The sequence below is a fragment of the Nymphaea colorata genome, chromosome 3, assembly GCF_008831285.2.
Source record: "Nymphaea colorata isolate Beijing-Zhang1983 chromosome 3, ASM883128v2, whole genome shotgun sequence".
Taxonomy (NCBI): Eukaryota; Viridiplantae; Streptophyta; class Magnoliopsida; order Nymphaeales; family Nymphaeaceae; genus Nymphaea; species Nymphaea colorata.
The window spans coordinates 21,356,092-21,375,982 of NC_045140.1; the positions used below are offsets into that span (position 1 = coordinate 21,356,092).

Sequence of the window (19,891 nt, forward strand, 5' to 3'; positions counted from 1 at the left end):
ATATTTCGTAAAATGCCTGAGGTTCTAGATGAAAAAAAAGTTGGGTTAATTCATTGGTGTATAAGTATGTTTCTACTTTCTAGTGACTGCTAAGTACACGGCTGTCACCGCCAACCATGTTTTGTAACAAAAAGATCAGTTTTTAGTAAAAGTGCATGTCACGAAGTGCTTGCTAGAAGAAAAACAGACATTACAATTACTAACAACTTTGTCTTTAGTTTCTATCACTCTTATTAAATGTGAAACAATGAGAAACATTAGAAAATGTGAACTTGACTGTTTGATAATGAATACTGGATAAGGAAATGGAGAGAACTGTTTGACAATGAATACTGGATAAGGAAATAAAGAGGAAAGTCACAATTGTCTCAACGAGTTACCAGGATCTAAACTTCTGCACTTTTGCCAATCACAATAAATGAAGGATGGATATAGCAAATTGCTTGTCAGTCAGATAAATCTGAAAAATCGAAATAGACATCTGATTTTAAAGACATAAATGTTAGTATCATAGTCACCAAAAAACGAATAAGTTTTTCGAAAAAAGTGCATAAAACATGATAAACAAGTCAGCTGTTTGAAACTAAGAAAAAAACACCTTTTTGGAAAAAAAACACCAAAAACAAAAAGGCGAAAAGGACATGTTTTTCCTTTTTTTCCTTTTCTTCATGTTTTTTAATGTCAAACTGCTTGTTTTCATTTTTAATTTTTATTTGTTGCACATTATGTTTGTGTTATTAGTTTCTCTTAATTTCATTTTTTTAATTTTTAGTCCTTTTTATTTTTTAAAATTTACCGTATTTAACCTTGGTGTATTATACTGCAAAAAACGTTACGTTTACCGTTTAAAATGCGAGAAAATTTGTTGTGACTATAGTTAGTACAGAAAAATATTGGAGAAAAGGTCTTTATTGGAATTTCATGAAAAGGTAAATGGCTCTTCTGCAAAACCTGTGTGTTTCCTCCTCCTGTTAAAAATACTTTGAACATGTTTCGCTTCAACATGATATTAACATATTTGAACAGAAAAATGCTTCAACTCTGTAGCATTCGCTGATGCCAAGTACATGAAGCTTGTTTCCTAACCGCACTACTATGAATAGTTCACTATTGAATGGCGCCACGTGGAAATCTGACTCTGCACTAGCATGAAAAGTTCACTCTTGAGTGATACCTTGCTACCGCAGAAAGTCTTGCTGAACTGCAAACCACGCAATATCTGTCAGGTGTGTGCTGAGTTCGGTGGGTTTTGACACCGTAGCCATGTGGTCTGCTCCTCAGATCGTGCATACAATGCTGGGCAGATAATTCCTCCACTGTTGGAGATCTTGGTAATGCATTTGTCCTCCTCTCCAATGCTGGCATGATGAACGCTTCTATCTCATAGCATGCAGCGTCCGACACAGAGCCAAACCTTATGAGCATGGTTTCTAGTATGAGGTCCTGCAGCATGATAACCATGAAGACGGACCATCATGAAGAATCTGCTTTCTTTCTATGTCTAAAGTTGCCAAGTTTATAGCCCTGTTGATCCATTGAAAATCTTTTCGGAGGTCAGTTAGCTGCATAAAACTTTATCTTCAGGATTGTAAACGTCCATAAAATGGATCTCAAATCAAAATTTTTCATCGTGAAGGCTAGATCTGAAGGTCTTTCCACTGGCAAAGAACATCGACAGACCAAATTTTTAATTTTTAAAAAATTGTTCATTTCCCTACAAATTTATCCAAATAAAACTTTGCCTTTGACCATGAAAAACTCATCCTTCCAGTTTGTTTGGCTGAAAAATGTTTTTCTCGCCCTCTCCACCTGGCCGCATCTTCTGCCGTGCCGCTGCCGGAAATTTCCCAACTTTTCCCCTCCCGAAGAACTTCACCGTAATCCGTCGGTTGTTCTCCAATCCCCTGCCGCCGCCTCCGGGGTTTCCGTCGACGGCGTCCAGAACTCCACCTTCTCTGCCTCTCCTCCATTCTTGGAATCGCCGTTGCATCACTTGTTCCGGCAGACCCTAGAATTCCCGAGATGGCGATCAGGATCACGGCTGTTTATCCGGGCTACATCGCACAATCGCTTGCAATTGGAATCAGGTGCGGCAACTGTAGGCTTTTCCAGGACTGCTGCTGGTTGCGAGTTTTCCACTCTATAAACATAGTGCCGATCTCGATCAGTTGCCGATCAATTATTCCACCGCTGATAGTACCTACCGAGTAAAGGCGCATCGGAGTTACGGGTCCCTCGCTGGAAAATCTTCTCCCAGAGAAATGTAGAGCTCCTGTTTTGGCTGGGTTGGCCTCCGCCATGAAGATCTCCGGGGCTTCTTGCTCGGGATCGGCTGGGATGGGCGTGTTCGGGGGTATCGTCGGGGTTGAATTCGGCCTCGATCATTCCGTTCTTCCAGAGCTCGAAGCGGCTTCCCTGCAACGAATTCTTTCAGGGTTCTGAGCGGACGATATGCGTAAAACAGAGAGTGGTATTGCTAAAGAAGATAGTGGGGTCTTGGCGGAGAAATCGGAGTCGATGAACAAGTTGGCCGAACTTCGGGAGAGCCGGAGTCGGCGTGGTTGGCTCCCTCAGTGGCTCAGCTTAACTCAGATGATGCAAAGAAGCTCTTCACAACAGTGACTGTTTCGCTTCTGTTCAAGTAATGTATGAACTGATATTACTGCCTCGCCTTTCTTCTTCTCTGTTGCCGAAAATTCTGCCAGGCCACGAAGTGTAGGAGTGCACAAGATAGATTTTAATGGTGGACCACCAATTTTCTAGACAAGCCAATGTATTGACCACATTTTTTCAGCAGCGTTGAAGCTGTTATCCCATGTCCAAACTCCCTGTTGTCCCTCATCCTTGACTTACTGACAAAGATGAGTCCATAGGCAGCCTTTTTCGTGTTTTCAGCTATTCATATGAAGATCTCTTCTCTGCATCCAGAGGATCAGATCTAGCCCTGCCTAGGGATTGCGTGGAAGCGTTATATCAGGTAAAAACACCCGAAGATTAATTAGACCAACGGAAACAAGGTTCCATCACCCACGACCTCCTCTTAAGCAGGCGAGAAGTATAAAGGTGTAGATCGCACCAGCTGCATGCAGTGCCTACTCAACTCTGATGAATTAATTTCCTTATGCAAGAATTACAAGAATAAATCAGGAGCCACAACTGTTGTAGAGTGGTCGAAGCCTATGGTTTATTCAGGTTTTTGTTACTTTTACTCGTTTAATAATTTGATCAAATGGCTGTGATTGAGATCCTAATTCGATCCTTGTAAGCGTTATTTGTGTATCTTGGGTATGGTGGGTGAATTACTATCATTGTTAATATTGATAGAACCAAAGAGTCTAGAGGTAAAAAAAATTTTGGGGGAAGGGCTTCAAACCTCTTTTTTCTAGCAGTGAATTGTTAACCTGATTTTCACCCAAAATGACTATGATCAAAACCATTTATCTAGTAAATGTGTTGTTATCCATCGAATTTGTAGATAGAGCGGCTTTCTGGAGTTGGTCATTTACCATTTTCAACATTAGAAAGTCTTTTGTCGCTTTTGTAGATATAATGGTCTTCTTGTTCTTATTATTTCTCTCTCTCTCTATCTCGCCGCGGTTGAGTCTCGGGTTCACCTCTTTACTTCTTGTCCTTTCTTCTATAGTGTTCTTACCTCTGCATGGTCTTCCTTCGTTAACAACCTCTCAAACCCACCATCCATTCGCCTTTTTTTTCTCTTTTGTCCTTCTTCTCACCTGTCTTTTACCTGGGGTCGTGTTTGGAAGTTGTGGCTCATTTCTTCTTGATGGCGCATTTGAGAAGAGCGCAGCAACAGGGTATTGAGAGACACATTCTCATCGTCGGAGTCTGTGGCACTCCTTGTGCAGGGAGATGTTCACTTTGTTATTCGGCTACGGCACCGTCCTTCGTCTACTGCTGGGTGACTCTGCTATTCCGTTTGTCCACTCTCTCCACCTCTCTTATTACGTTTTATTGTGATATTAACTTGTATATTCTCTTATTATATTTCGTTTCTACGGTTTGCTTATGTAGTTAAGGAACTTTTTGTCCTCAAATTTTGCTATATATTTTCATTTTATCGGCTCCCTCTCTCTTTGTTTTATTGAATTTAACATATCTACTTTGTTGGCTATTTAATAGTTACCGGATTTGCGTCCATCTTTGCGTCCATCTTTGCATTTCAGATTTGCATTTCAGATTGAGTTCTGAAGTTGCAGTGTGGATCCGGTCTGCAACAATGTTCTTGAATACCTTTGCCCCAGACACAGCCAGTAAGGTAAAAGTAAAACCGGGGCACGTGTTCAAAACAATATCCTTTGAACCAGTGGAGGCTGCCTTCAACTATAAATGCAAATTGTGAAACTTCAGTAAATTTTGGACGAAAAAATTTGTCTTCTTCAGTTATATTTTATATTAGTCATGTTAGCTAGTAATGCTAGCCAAGTGGAAACAGCAACGAAAAAAACGAACGTTATAATTTTTATTGAAAACCACATATGTTTATCCGTGGCGTGTGGGCGAGATGCGAGCAGGTAATAATGCTCTCATGTTTAGATCTCTGTTTGCGACGGACCTCGGACAGACTTGCCAAACTTTGTCCAACCGTATGCCCACGCACACACACAGAGAGAGAGAGAGAGAGAGAGAGAGATGGGTGTGGAACTGGAGTTGGACTCTGCATTCTTGCAGGGGGAAGAGCACAGGCCGAACCGGCGGGCGAACGGCGTGCACCAGGCGGCCGATGACATCCCCGTCATAGACCTCTCCCCCCATCACCCTTTCCACGACTCGTTGGTGGAGAGGGTGGGCAGGGCCTGCGAGGAGTGGGGATTCTTCCAGGTCGTCAACCACGGCGTCCCCCTGGAGGTCCGGCAGAAGGCAGAGGCCTCCTCCGCAGGGTTCTTCCGGCTCCCGCCCGAGGAGAAGCAGCTGGTGCGAAGGGACGAAGCGAACCCGCTGGGCTACTACGAGGCCGAGCACACCAAGAACGTCAGGGATTGGAAGGAGGTGTTCGACTTCGTCGTCCGCGAACCCGCCCTCCTCCCTTCCTCCCACCTCGACAGCGACCATGGCTTGCAGTCCCTCAGCACCCAATGGCCCCGACAGCCACCTGGGTTCAGGTGAGGCAATTTTGATCACAGTACTCAGACTGCAGCAAGAGAAAACGAAGGAATGAAACTGGCAATAATTTGAAATCCTCTGATCAAAAAGGTTTATTTTGGTTTGTTTTGTTTTCTTTCCCCACATGCAACTAGATGGGCCAAATCCTCACCGCAATTCTATTCACTCGTTGTTAGCTTGACATTTTCGTTTTCCTATTGCACAAGCCATCACCGGTTCTAATTTAAGCAGCAGAACTCTAACCACTCTTAAGTAGCGAGGTGATATATTTTCTGCTAAAACCAAATTTTGCCTTTAATCCTTTTCCCTTTGCTCCCCACAACCAGGGAAGCCTGCGAGGAGTATGGCCAAGAAATGGAAAAGTTGGCATTCAAGCTTCTGGAGTTAATGTCGCTGAGTTTGGGCTTACCTGCAACCCGCTTAAACAGCTACTTCCAAGAACAGACCTCTTTCATCCGATTCAATCACCCTCCCTGCCCAACTCCCGACCTTGCTCTCGGCGTCGGCCGCCACAAGGACTCCGGCGCCCTTACCATCCTAGCTCAAGACGATGTTGGGGGTCTCCAAGTTAAAAGAAAGACAGATGGGGAGTGGGTCGGTGTGAAGCCTGTGCCGGATTCTTATATCATTAATGTTGGGGATATAGTTCAGGTAACAGAAAACGCAGTTCTTAACCTCCTGGTGCATCAAACCACTTTAGATTAATAGAGTTATAATGATTCATCCGAGCTATGTATCATGTGTTGCTTTTCTCAGGTGTGGAGCAATGACAAATATGAGAGCGTGGAGCACAGGGTCGTGGTGAACTCAGAGAGGGAGAGGTTTTCTATCCCTTTCTTTTTCCACCCTGCCCACTATGTGATAGTGAAGCCATTGGAGGAGATGGTGAATCAGCAGAACCCTCCTAAATACAAGGAGTACAACTGGGGCAAGTTTTTCAAGACCAGGCTGCTGAGCAATTTCAAGAAATTGGATGTTGAAAACATCCAAGTATATCACTTTAAGCTAGGTTAAAGAACATACTGTTGTGTGATGGATTTATGGAGTGATAGGACAGCTTGAACCATACTAGTTTGATCTGAATAAGTTGCGTTAATCTGTGAAATAATATAGCTAAGATCTGCTCCTAATATTGAAGGTCTCGTGGACTTTTTCCCTTCATTTTTTGGATCATTTGTGGAAACTTGTTTCTTCATGATAATATCTTATATTTTGAATATTACACTTGGTTGATGTTTTTGTATGGTTTAAGTTAGTAAATAAAGCATGTTTTTCATGTGCCTATATCTTTTAAATACATGAAGTCATCTCCATTCATGTTCGTTATTCAGATCAGTTTGAGGTGTTTAAAGTAAGGAAAATAGTTCGTTTTATGCTTTGCTCGTGAACTGTTCAATTGATTTAATAATTCATGCTTAAGCTCGACGTAAGCTTAGAAAGGTATCTGTTTGTTTGTAGGGTCTTGAGTTCGTATCGTAAATAATTTGGCCTATGGGTTACTTTGCATTATTCCGCTCAAGTTCATGGGCAACGCTTTTCTTATTTTCTACATGTAAATTGTAAATCGAAGAAGACAAACCGCACCCATGTGCAATAGATTTTGCTGTTTGCCCGGCGGCTTTAAACTCCGAGGTTAGTGCCCTCACTTTATCACTTAGAGTGGAGCCAGAGGGGCCTTGGCTTCCTCTCAAAAAATAAAAAATAAAAATAAAATTTACATGTTAATTTTAAAAGATTTCATTTAATTTAATCTATATAAACTTTTTGAAAAATTATATTTTAATTCTTGTTAAAATTTTGAAACTATAATTCAAGTTATTTCATGAAAAAATATTGACTCTACCCCTACCCTCACTCTCAAGGACCATACTACATTGGATTTTAATTGCCATGGGCTGTATTCCAATTAGCAGACCCACTACGCCACGCCCCTTGGGGCAAGTTTGTAAACAAATAAAATTTGACTTGAAATTTGAAAAAGTAAATTTTGTCTGGTATACAATAAAAGCAATAATGCTAAGGAATCGAATATTTAAATTTCATTTTAGGACTGGTTTTTTCAACTTTTTTTTATCTTACACATTCTCATATGCTGGTTGATGTCTATAGTTGCCGGATAGTTAAAAATTAAAATTTATGTCACTAAAAATACCATAGACTGTTGCCAAAAGTATCATGAATCATTGTTGCACTACAAATTCAGATGTTCCTAGACCGGCTGCTTTCTAGTAATAGATTTTTAATTTTAACCATTCAACACCATTAGTCGTCAAGTAACTTTGTGTGTGTGTGTATAGCTCATTTGGTTAACAAGGTGACTGAAGTCAGCAAAAGATTTTGACTGATTAGACCAACCAAGCTAGCTCAATATATAGCTCATCAGCCTACTCATGCAAACTCGCCTACTTCAAGCATGACATGCTTCATTTAATTTTCAGACCTAGGTGGGGATATGAATACATTGGATAGTAAGATAATTGATCTGAATTTAAAATGTCATTCTAGATTTGAATCCTTATAAGGTAAAGTTGTTACAATCTGACCCACTTATGGGCTCGGGTTTTTGGTTTGGCGGATCTCAACCTACTCCCTAGCATTTCAATTTGAACCCCAAAAAAACTAAGAACCAGAACAACCATTTATTTAATAACCCCCTTTATAAGTCTTTAAAAATCCCTCACAATTTTCAATACCGGACTAAATTTTTTGGGTGTCAGAAAAATGTAAAGATAATCTCGATCTTGTTAAGGCAGATTGATTATAGTGTGTCCGGATCAATGCATCAACATTTGATTTTATTTGGTGCCTATCAAACCTTTGAAGATCGAGCCAAATACATCTTCCAATCCCAACAAAGAGGACACATGATAGCTATGCATGCGGAAAATTGATATCGGGCTCAACCAAAAATATCAAAACCAGATCCGGTCGATTTCCAACACTATCAACAAAGTGGAGATATTCCGTCCAGGAAGCTCACATACAAGAATGGTATCCGATGACGATTACACAACATTTGGTACGTTGCTGCATCCGAAGACGAAAATTCGTTGTAATCTTAAGGTCCATATCCAAAACACGATGCTTGAATTGCCCATGCAGCCGGATCTCGATTCCTTTTCAGATCCATATTAGATATATTATCCAAGACGATCGACTTTCTTCGTTGCCGACATGCCAGATAAACCGTATTCAATTTTTGTTAATCATTTTTCATACACATATACTACCTAGCATTATACTAATAAAAAGCCAAAATAATGCTTATGAGCAAAGAAATGATTGATGAGGAATTGACTATTAATGATAACAAAGATCCAAAGAACAAAAGAATGATATGCAAAAGAGGAAAGAGTCAAATTCAAATCCAAATAAATAGGTAAAAATTGTTTTGCAATTATTGTCATAAGAAGGAGCATGAAATTTCCAATCCAAAAGGAAGAAATGAAAGGTAAAGCAGATGTTAGTATTTTAAAACATGATAGTGACATTGATGTCTTTGTTGGGGAGGTAAATGAGTAAGATCTCAAGATAAAATGGTTCTTTTCTTTGGTTGCTCTTTCCACATGGGGACTAAGAGAATGGTTTTTTGCCTACGAACTTGTTAAATGTGGTTATATCTTGATGGACAATAATGCCTCTTGCAAATTATTGTCAAACTAAAATATGGGATACTGTTATTAACATATTGATAATTGTGACGTACGTCTGTAATTAAAGAAAAAAATTTATTTCCTTGAACATCCTTGATGAAAATGGTTGCACATATTCAATGGCGGCTGCCTTCAACTATAAATGCAAATTGTGAAACTTCAGTAAACTTTGTTAGCTAGTAATGCGAGCCAAGTAGAAACAGCAACGAAAAAATGAGTCATAATTTTTATTGAAAATCACAGATGTTTATCCGTGGGCCGTGATGTGTGGGCGAGATGCGGGCAGGTAAATGCTCTCATGTTTAGATTTCTGTTTACTACAGACATCGGGCAAACTTGCCAAATTTTTGTCCGATCGTACGCCCAGAGAGAGAGAGAGAGAGAGAGAGAGAGAGAGAGAGAGAGAGAGAGATGGGTGAGGGACTGGAGTTGGACTCTGCATTCTTGCAGGGGGAAGAGCACAGGCCGATCCGGCGGGCCAACGGCGTGCAGCAGTCGGCCGATGACATCCCCGTCATAGACCTCTCCCCCCATCACCCCTTCCACGACTCGTTGGTGGAGAGGGTGGGCAGGGCCTGCGAGGAGTGGGGATTCTTCCAGGTGCTCAACCACGGCGTCCCCTTGGAGGTCCGGCAGAAGGCAGAGGCCGCCTCCGCAGGGTTCTTCCGGCTCCCGCCCGAGGAGAAGCAGCTGGTGCGAAGGGACGAGGCGAACCCGCTGGGCTACTACGAGGCCGAGCACACCAAGAACGTCAGGGATTGGAAGGAGGTGTTCGACTTCGTCGTCCGCGAACCCACCCTCCTCCCTTCCTCCCACCTCGACGGCGACCATGGCTTGCAGTCCCTCAGCAGCCAATGGCCCCGACAGCCACCTGGATTCAGGTGAGGCAATTTTGATCACAGTACTCAGCCTGCAGCAAGAGAAAACAAAGGAATGAAAACTGGCAATAATTTGAAATCCTCTGGTCAAAAAGGTTGATTTTGGTTTGTTTTGTTTTCTCTCCCCACATGCAACTAGATGTGCCAAATCCTCACCGCAATTCTATTCACTCGTTGTTAGCTTGACATTTTCGTTTTCCTATTGCACAAGCCGTCACTGGTTCTAATTTAAGCAGCAGAACTCTCACCCATCTTGAGTAGCGAGGTGATGTATTATCTGCTAAAACCATATTTTGCCTTTAATCCTTTTCCCTTTCCTCCCCACAACCAGGGAAGCCTGCGAGGAGTATGGCCAAGAAATGGAAAAGTTGGCATTCAAGCTTCTGGAGTTAATGTCGCTGAGCTTGGGCTTACCTGCAACCCGCTTAAACAGCTACTTCCAAGAACAGACCTCTTTCATCCGATTCAATCACTATCCTCCCTGCCCAACTCCCGACCATGCTCTCGGCGTCGGCCGCCACAAGGACTCCGGCGCCCTTACCATCCTAGCTCAAGACGATGTTGGGGGTCTCCAAGTTAAAAGAAAGACAGATGGGGAGTGGGTCGGTGTGAAGCCTGTGCCGGATTCTTACATCATTAATGTTGGGGATATAGTTCAGGTAACAGAAAACGCAGTTCTTAACCTCCTGATGCATCAAACCACTTTAGATTCATGTGTTGCTTTTCTCAGGTGTGGAGCAATGACAAATATGAGAGCGTGGAGCACAGGGTCGTGGTGAACTCAGAGAGGGAGAGGTTTTCTATCCCTTTCTTTTTCAACCCTGCCCACTATGTGACAGTGAAGCCATTGGAGGAGATGGTGAATAAGCAGAACCCTCCTAAATACAAAGAGTACAACTGGGGCAAGTTTTTCAAGACCAGGAAGCTGAGCGATTTCAAGAAATTGGATGTTGAAAACATTCAAGTATATCACTTTAAGCTAGGTTAAAGAACATACTGTTGTGTGATGGATTTGTGGAGTGGTAGAACAACTTGGACCATACCAGTTTGACCTGAATAAGTTGCGTTAGTCTGTGAAAAAATATAGCTAAGATCTGCTCCTAATATTGAAGGTCTCCTGGACTTTTTCCCTTGCTTTTTTGGATCATTTGTGGAATCTTGTTTCTTCATTATAATATCTTATGTTTTGAATATTACACTTGGTTGATGTTTTTGTATGGTTTAAGTTAGTAAATAAAGCATGTTTTTCATGTGCCTATATCTTTTAAATACATGAAGTCATCTCCATTCATGTTCGTTATTCAGATCAGTTTGAGGTGTTTAAAGTAAGGAAAATAGTTCGTTTTATGCTTTTCTCGTGAACTGTTCAATTGATTTAATAATTCATGCTTAAGCTCGACGTAAGCTTAGAAAGGTATCTGTTTGTTTGTAGGGTCTTGAGTTCGTATCGTAAATAATTTGGCCTATGGGTTACTTTGCATTATTCCACTCAAGTTCATGGGCAATGCTTTTCTTATTTTCTACTTGTAAATATTAAGAAGCCAAACCACACCCAGGTGCAATAGATTTTGTTGTTTGCCGGCCGCTTAAAACTTCGTGGTTAATACCCTCATTTATCACTTAGGATGGAGCCAGAGGGGCCTTGGCTTCCTCTCAAAAAAAGAAATATTAAAATTTACATGTAAATTTTAAAAGATTTCAATTATTCTATATAAACTTTTTAAAAATTTATATTTTCATTCATGTTAAAATTTTGAAACTATAATTCTATGAAAAGTTATTAACTCTACCCTACCCTCACTTTCAAAGACTACTTTGGCTTTTAATTAGGCTTGGGCCGCAGACCGGGTATGCGGTTTGAGCCAAGAAAACCGGGCTCGTGCTCGGGCCTGATCCGGCAATAATAAAAAATATTTTTTTATTATTTTAAAAATTTAATAATGTGTATTTTATTATTAAAAATATGTTTTATATTTTTAAAAATATTTTATAATTTTAAAACTATTTTTCTTTGAACGGTTCGAACACAGGCTTCAGGCTTGACGGACCGACCCGAACCGGGTTTTACCGGGCCGGTCGCCCACCCCTACTTTTAATTGCCTTCATGTAATCCAATTAGCAGACCCACTATGCCAAAAGCAATAATGCTAAGAAATCAAATATTTAAATTTATTTTAGGACTGGTTTTTTCAACTTTTTTTTATCTTACACACTCTCATATGCTGGCTGATGTTAGTAGTTGCCGGATAGTTAAAAATTAAACTTTCACAAACTGCTGCCAAAAGTATCATGAATCATTGTTGCACTACAAATTCTGATGTTCCTAGACCGACTGCTTTTTAGTAATAGATTCTTTAATTTTTAACCATTCAACACCATTTGTCGTCTGCTTTTTAGTATTAGATTTTTTAATTTTTAACCATTCAACACCATTTGTCGTCCAGTAACTTTGTGTGTGTAGCTCATTTGGTTTACAAGCTGACTGAAGTCAGCAAAAGATTTCGACTCATTAGACCAACGAAGCTCGCTCAATATATAGCTCATCAGCCTGCTGATGCAAACTTGCCTAATTCAAGCCATGATATGCTTGATTTAATTTTCAGACCCAGGTGGGGATGTGAATACATTGGATAGCCAGACAATTGATCTGAATTTAAAATGTCATTCTAGATTTGGATCCTTATAAGGTAAAGTAGTAAAGATAATCTGGATCATGTTAAGGCAGATTGATTATAGTGTGTACGGATCAATGCATCGTCATTTGGTTTTACTTGGTGCCGATCAAACCTATGAAGATCGAACCAAAAACATCTTCCAAGCCCAACAAAGAGGACACATGATAGCTATGCATGCTGAAATTGAGATCAGGCTCATCCAAAAATATCAAAACCAGATCGTATCCATTTCCAACACTATCAACAAAGTGGAGGTATTCCGTCCAGTAAGCTCACGTACAAGAATGGGATCCGACGACAATTACACAACATTTGGTACGTTGCTGCATCCGGGGACAAAAATTCGTTGTAATGTTAAGATCCATAACCAAAACACGATGCTTGAATTGGCCATCCAGCCGGATTTCGATTCCTTTTCAAATCCATATTAGATTATATAATATCCAAGCCGATCGACTTCTTCATTGCCGACAAGCCAGATAAATTCAAAATTAAACGCCTGAATTATGGACTGAATATTTGTAAAATAAAAGCATTCTGTTAACTTGAGAAACAAAAAAGTGTCAGCTAAAAAAGTGAAAATAGTTGAGCGAACAAAAGAAATATCGCATATATAAACATATAAACTTATGTGTTTGTGCGCATTATATTTATATTTCAATATGTACGATATAGAACTTTGGAATACAGCTACGTGAAAATGTGTTTGTTTATTGAAACAATTACAAAAGCGTGGTGACTTTTTTAATTAAGAAGAAAGCATGGACGGAAATAAAAAATTTTCCACGAGACACTGCGGAGATAGATAAAGCCTTCGGAGCCTTGGCGGGTAACGGCCTTTTCTCTCAATCGATAAGAACTGACAAATTACCTCTCTCTTCTCCCTCTGCTCTTCCTTGGTATCGCGCTTGTTTTTGTCGGGAATATCTTCTCAATTACTTGCTATTTCCTGGGTAAATTTTGTGAAACTTTTTGCTGCAACTACTTTTTCTCGCTTTGTATATCCACCGGCTGTTTAAATTCGCGCCATGCTCGCAGAAGATTTCTCCCAGTTGAATCGTCTTTCTCATACTTGTTTGGATTCTTTCTCTTTTCTGATGTAGACAGGAGGGGGAGAATCATGAACTGTGAAGTTTGCCATCTTAAAGAACTGGTACGTGCCCATCGAAAATCATTTTTCCCCTTTGATTCTTCTTGGGGATTTGTCGTTTAAGCTTGTGCATGTGTTGGCGATTCTGTTCGCCAGTTATTCTTGGTTGTCCAATTTGAAACTTGAACCCAAATCGTCAACTTCGTCACTGGGGAGCCGATGGTTAGGGTTTCATGAAGAACACTAGAGAACGTAGTTATCCCTAAACTGCAAGATATACCGTGTTTAATTCCTACAATCAGAAAGTAGTTGAGAATTTTTTGTTGTAAATATATGCGAATCCGGAATCAATGTTCCACAGTATGCGAAGTGGGAATTTGTGTCAGCTAAGGATTCTCGTCTTCTTTTTGTGGAATACAGTTATACAGATGCCCTTGATGCAAGCGAAACTTACATATCGAAGGACTAGCTTTCATTTTAGTGATTCTTACATGCATACGGAATCTGGATGTCATATTTCTTGTTGAACTTTTCAATGTGCCGTACGCGTATTAGTAAGTGCATGGTTGTTACACTTACCGTTGTTAATGTCAACCTAGTCGAAAAAATGTGGGAATTGAATTTCTAATTGCACTGTCTTATCTTGGACTTTTGAGCTCTGTTAGGAGATGCTTATAATCTTAAAATAATAGCAGCGATGGATTTTTAACTGGCTTCCCCCTCTTGTTCATTAGATGTCCTGAAGTTGAAACTGAAGCGTGTGTAGAATGAAAATGTTGTGATGATTTTGTGAATGTAACCGTTGTGCTAAACATAAAGAATGAAACAAAAAGGTTCAAGAAGAAGAGTCAGTCAAGGAGATTAAGGTCTTTAAGAATGAACATCTGTTTATCCTTTGTCTCTTATGATGGAAAAGCCAAGTAAGTTCCTTGATGGCTTATGGGCTCTTACAGAGCATAACACATGATGGGTTTCTAACCTTCCTCAATTTTTTATTCATCTTTTGTCTCGTCATATAGATTATAGAAATAGTTCATATTTTTTATATATGTTGAATTACCTTTTGGCCGGTGTTTTGTGCTTTTAGGAGGTGGAGGCCATTGAGATCCCAGAAGTTTTAAGATGTAAGCACTATCTATGTTTCACAGGCGTGCATACTCTGTTTTCTTTTAGGATTTATAAAACAACAATTAGCTTCACGATCAACTTATCTCAGAGCAGTTTTAGTATGAGATTAAGAGCTTGATGAAGATTAACACAATATTTTCTGTTCTTATGACTTTTGAAATTTTAGTTTTCCAACAGAAACCATGTCATGGGAACACACATGTTCTGAAAGTGAGTTTTTTTTTTTGTTTTGTGGTTACAGGTATACTTCACACAATTGTGTTTCATCGAGCCCTAGGGCTTGTTCGGCCAAAAGATGTTGATTCTGAACTCTTTGATATTACTTATGTAAGTTAATGTGGCCCTTTTCTGCCTCTGACGTTAGCCTTTCAACATGATTGTTTGCACCCAAATATTGGAACCTTTATGTGATTAAAACTTCTTGTATGATCTTGTATGATATGCAAGAGGAAAGATATAGTGCAATTTAGTTTTCTTTGTGTTGGTTTTGATCTATTAGACATGTAGCTCACATTAACATACCATGATTTAGAAACAATCTGTGTCCTTTTACCATTTATTTTATTTGTGTAATAGAGCTGGAGAAAGTGTAGGAGCTTGCATAGACTATTAAAGTGCATTTGAATTGACGAGCATATAGTTTTGGAACATTTCTGGGTTTTGACAATTCATCCAGTACTCCATGAAAATCATTCCCAAGGACAAAAATCCTCTAACCAGTAAGTGTGTGTATATTCTTCAAAATTATCACTATGATAGTTTTTACAATTATGTCATGTTCTCATGTGAAAAGGCATACTTGATTAGCAAAACTCATTGCTGATTCTCAAATATTTTGTTTTCTAGTTTTATTTTCATATGCTGATGAATCCTATTTCTGTATGCATCTTTAATATGAATGGATTGTAGAGTTATGTTCCAGCATATTTTGTATACCTTGGATGTAATTCCATCTTCTTTATTTGATGGGAGCATTTGGTATAATTATGAAACTATAAAGCTGTCTCAACTTGTCTGTAACTTTTGATTTTTGGGAAAACGAGCACTTAACTATTTTCCAAAGCTGTTTTCCTATCCATGAGTTTTCTAAGGCATCTGTGCAATTTAAATCTTGTGTTGATATGGTTTGTTATGGATCATCATGATGCCATGTAGCTTGTATTGCTGCACACTCCAGTGATTCTATTGGAAATTTTGTTTGGTCAAGGTACAATGTGGGGATGCTGAGCTGGAGAAAAAGATAGAGGAAAAAATTGATCAGTTCATTGCCTGGGTGGAGAAGCATCCAAACAAAAAAAGTCAGGTCAGTTTTGTTGCATTTTTATGGTGCACCTTCTCTTTCATTAGTTCTTTGGTTTCTTGAGGTTTTCCTTTTTGTTGTGCTGTTCTGTTGGACAACTATGTTTTTGCTGTTTGCCATTTTCTATTTGTAACATTGACAGTGATATCCATTCTTTTGGTTTTATTGCTGTTGGACTTCATCGTGCTTGACAATTTATATGTAGGTGACCTTTCTGATGAGCTTGTCTTGAATGATGCAGATATGTTTATCCTTCTTCGAGATTAAAAACAAACAAGCAACATGGTTTAGTAATAAAATTGAGCGCTCGTACTGGGAGCATTGGTATATTTATATGAATGTAGTGCCATCAAAATCACATGCTGGAAAATCTCACCATGCCAAAGCTCGTAAAGACTCACTGGGTCTGTGCTGGCTCTTATCTATGCCTTTTGCTTCGAAAGAACGAAGGATGGTTCTTCAGTGAACTGATTATTCATTGTTTGACAACAGAGGTTGCTGAAGAACGGACTGCACGTCGTGCTTCCTTAGAAACTACCCTTCGTGAAGTACTTTTTCAAATTGTAAGGTTTGTAGATGAAAAGAAAGATCACATTCCTTCTGTTCCCAGTTTGGAGGGGGTCTCATTTCCTTATGAAATTACATTCCCAAGGTAATTGCGTGATTGTAAGTTTCGCATATTTGTGAACTGGTCCTTGTATGACAAATATGTTTCTCTGATTATGTCTATTAATAGTGATGGTTGCAACTCCATTTGCATGGTAGGTCTGCACTCGTGGTGTTTCAACTATTTTTAGACTTTTAATTTTTAAACCATTTCATTCCTTAAAGTTATTACCTTCTGAATGATTGCTATATCTATCTTTTGTCTCGACTTTCAGCAAAATTGTGACTGATGCCGCTTTGTTTGCACATGGCAACTATGCTTGGGTACCTCATTAGTTTATTCTTTTTTCCTGTTTCTTCAAAAATGTATAAAAGTGATTCTGCTTGCTTGTCTGGTCACACATGATCGAAGCAAGACTGTTGGTACTCTAGAGACCGGCAAATTTTATAGGGTCGCTTTTGTGGTTTACACTTGTGAGTTTGCGCTCAGCAGCCATGTCTTAATCACAAGTAGTTACATTTCCTCCTGTTTATACCTCGCTAGTACTTGCCTTTCCTCCTGTTTACACCTCACAACTCACAAGTAGTCACCTTTCTTCCTGCTTCCTCGATAAACATAGAAATAATTTTGCTTGTGTATCTAGTTACGATTGGAGCAGACTTGTCTGTACTCTAATGCATCAGGTTCTCTTTATCGTGTTTTACTGTTCTATGACTCTTTTTTATTTTCTTTGTTTTTTTTTCCTGAAATTATCTCATATTTTCACGTTTTCGATTTCATGAGTTATTAGTTCGATAAGACATCGCTCCAGATGGTCAGTGTAAACAAATTTTGCTGTCCTAATAAAACATGTGCCCAACTCTGATTCCGTGTGTCTAACTGTCCAGTTATGTAATGGATGAGCCTCTCTCTCTCTCTCTCTCTGTGTGTGTGTGTGTCTGAATTCTAGCCTGAAGTCTGTTCTTATGCTGTGAAAAGTGAAAACCTTTTGCTTGCTTTTGAGGGCATCCTGACACTTGGTCTTCCTTATAATCAGTGCTTCTGACTCTTCGTTTGGCATGGATATGATCAAGAGGATGCTTCAGACGGGACACCCGACCATGCTCAGCTGATTGTTTATGCTAGAAACTTGAAGCTTCTGGTTGCTTTCGAAAGTCCAGGACTCCTGATGGGTAGAACCTAATGGATTCCAGAAAGCGCCAAACTTGCACATTTTCTTCTGGGTTCAAGTTCCCTTGTACATGATTGTATATTCAGCTAACTCAATGAATATATTGTGTTTTCTTACATGCCTTTTGAGACTTTGTTCATCTCTCTCTCTCTCTCTCTGCGTGTGTTTCTACAGACTTGCTAGAGGAGCACAGGGAAATGTGTGTCACCGCCTCCACTGAGGTTGAAGGGCCATCCGCACACTGATGCTTTGTGAGTCTCTACAACTTGGTTATGAGCCGTAAACACCGGTTCTGCCCCGCTGCGTTCCTTCGACTGTATACTTAAATAGCTTAATAGCGTTGCTGAACTTCCTTGTCTGCTGGTTGGGAGTACCCTGTGCGGTTTTGCAGTAGGCATAACGAGCCGCCGGAATTTTAAAATTTGAATTTGCTTTAACGCAAGCAAAGAGATCGTGGAAAAGGCGAAACGGTTCCTGGGGAACCATTATTGATTTTTTTATTGTTCGGAAACTATATATTTTTGTTATTTTCTGCCACGCATTATCGAAGAACTGATGTCTTTAATGTTTGTTTTCATGTGTATGTGGACCCACAGATGCCTCCAAAGATCCGTTTGCCGTTTTCCCCCACTTTTTTTCTTTTTCGAATCTTGGTTTTCGTCCGAATTTGAATTGGTCAGTGCTGATGACTTTGCAAAATACTACGCCGACGAAGCAAAAAATGCCAAAATCATTATGTCTATGAGAAGGAGAGGATAATTTAGGTTTTATATTGGCAGCTTGTCTTCGCGATTTACTTTTCGACTAATAATACAAAGTGACTAAAATGCGGTAAGATGAGTGGGTCTGCTTTGCAAAATAGAATGCCGTGTTATGCCTTCACATGAAGAAATGAAGCAGTGTACTGGCTGTAATAGCTCAATTTCTGCAGTTTTCTCCAACCTTTATGTGTAAGGGCAGTTTTCGGGCATTTAAATGTATGGCTTTCAATAAACCGAACGCATTACTTCAGTTGGTTCTGACTTGACCGCCTTCGTTTTCATTTGAATTAATGATTTCACCGTTAAAAGTTGAATATTGGGTCAGACGTAAAATATTGAAGTGGTGAATTCATGGATGAAAGAGGAATAGTCATACTGTACAAGTGAATTTGAATGGGGTCTTAAGATACAGTAAAGAAGTAACTTTGAATCTGAGCTTTTTCTTTGCTATTCTTTTTGAGGAGAAAACAAAAGGTATATGTGTTAGGAAAGCTGGGCATGGTTACTCGGTGGCCTGGGCCTAAGCCCAGGCTCGAAAATTGGGCACCAGCTGGCTTGATAAGTTGTTGGCTTAGTAGGCTGGTTCGATCCGGCTCGATAACTTACTTTTAATATTATTTTATTGATATATGAAAATTATATATATTTTCTTATGATTATATATATATATATATATATATATTATATTAAAAATATTTTTTAAATTTGAACTCGATCTGACCAAAACTCTGGTTTTGGATAGTCATCAGGGCAGGCAGTCCGATGCTGCTTTGTATGCCTTGGTACATGCAAGTCTGATTTGCTTTCTAATTTCTTCTACTTGGTTTTACTACTTACTTAAATTTGAATCATGTCTCCGCTGACATTGAAAATAGTGCCTTTTGTCATAAACTTTAAAAATATAATTTAAAAGCGCAGGTTGCCTGAGTTCCAGATTCCTGCAAAAGTAATATTCTATCCATTCTAGAGCAGGGTCATACTGTAATGTGCTAAATCACATTTTAAGCAGATCTAAAAACCTGCACTACACATTTTATTAATAGAAGAACGCTGTTATGTCCATTAATGATGCAATTCTTGATGGACCCAATGCCTGCTTCCGCCATGAAAGTGTGAAACCAAGTAGGGCAATATCCAATATGAACTCCTGAGTTAGGAGACAGGCGAGGTCCGTTCTTGTTAAAAGTTCGAAGAAATTGTGTGCCCGTAGCGTTTCCTGAAAAAAAAAAAAAACACTTGAATATTCGCATGTCAAACTCATTTTTGTGATCATGTTCAAAATTCTTCTGAAACGTACGCCGAATTTGTTTTTTCATCACAGGTAATAATATCTTATGGTAATGCGAATTTGTTTTTTTTCATCACAGGTAATGAAAAGCAAAAACTTTGATTGGTCACGCCTGTGATCGGCTAGGATTAATTGGTGGTTAATTTTACCAAGGAAATAAAAAAAATGTGGAGCTTGTATTAATAGTTTTATGCATATGATAAATGCTGACAAGAAGAG

General features: G+C 39.4%; 2 protein-coding genes across 6 annotated transcripts; both read left to right on the forward strand.

Moving 5' to 3' along the window:
* The first annotated feature begins 1,250 nt into the window (after positions 1 to 1,250).
* LOC116250680 (jasmonate-induced oxygenase 2-like) lies at positions 1,251 to 10,910 on the forward strand. 2 transcript variants are annotated; one of them, XM_031622659.2, is made up of 4 exons: positions 1,283 to 4,866; positions 9,402 to 9,655; positions 9,984 to 10,311; positions 10,383 to 10,910. In XM_031622659.2, exons 1-4 carry the CDS (start codon positions 4,651 to 4,653, stop codon positions 10,638 to 10,640), a joined length of 1,056 nt encoding a protein of 351 aa, XP_031478519.2. In that variant the 5' UTR covers positions 1,283 to 4,650; the 3' UTR covers positions 10,641 to 10,910. The 2 variants fall into 2 exon arrangements, with proteins under 2 accessions (XP_031480357.1, XP_031478519.2); XM_031624497.2 differs by lacking the exons at positions 9,402 to 9,655; positions 9,984 to 10,311; positions 10,383 to 10,910 and adding exons at positions 5,448 to 5,772; positions 5,878 to 6,343 and having other exon boundaries at positions 1,251 to 5,120.
* Positions 10,911 to 13,136: 2,226 nt separating this feature from the next.
* On the forward strand, positions 13,137 to 18,157 carry LOC116251636 (autophagy-related protein 101). 4 transcript variants are annotated; one of them, XR_004171721.2, is made up of 9 exons: positions 13,138 to 13,280; positions 13,431 to 13,480; positions 14,505 to 14,541; positions 14,787 to 14,872; positions 15,753 to 15,848; positions 16,087 to 16,249; positions 16,338 to 16,497; positions 17,489 to 17,699; positions 17,798 to 18,157. XR_004171721.2 is itself a non-coding variant. In XM_031626015.2 (8 exons), the coding sequence occupies exons 2-8, from the start codon at positions 13,448 to 13,450 to the stop codon at positions 17,562 to 17,564; spliced, it is 567 nt and encodes a 188-aa protein (XP_031481875.1). In that variant the 5' UTR covers positions 13,137 to 13,280; positions 13,431 to 13,447; the 3' UTR covers positions 17,565 to 17,739. The 4 variants fall into 4 exon arrangements, 3 of the variants coding, with proteins under 3 accessions (XP_031481875.1, XP_031481872.1, XP_031481873.1); XM_031626015.2 differs by lacking the exon at positions 17,798 to 18,157 and having other exon boundaries at positions 13,137 to 13,280; positions 16,338 to 16,413; positions 17,489 to 17,739; XM_031626012.2 differs by lacking the exon at positions 17,798 to 18,157 and having other exon boundaries at positions 17,489 to 17,739.
* The last annotated feature ends 1,734 nt before the right edge of the window (positions 18,158 to 19,891 follow it).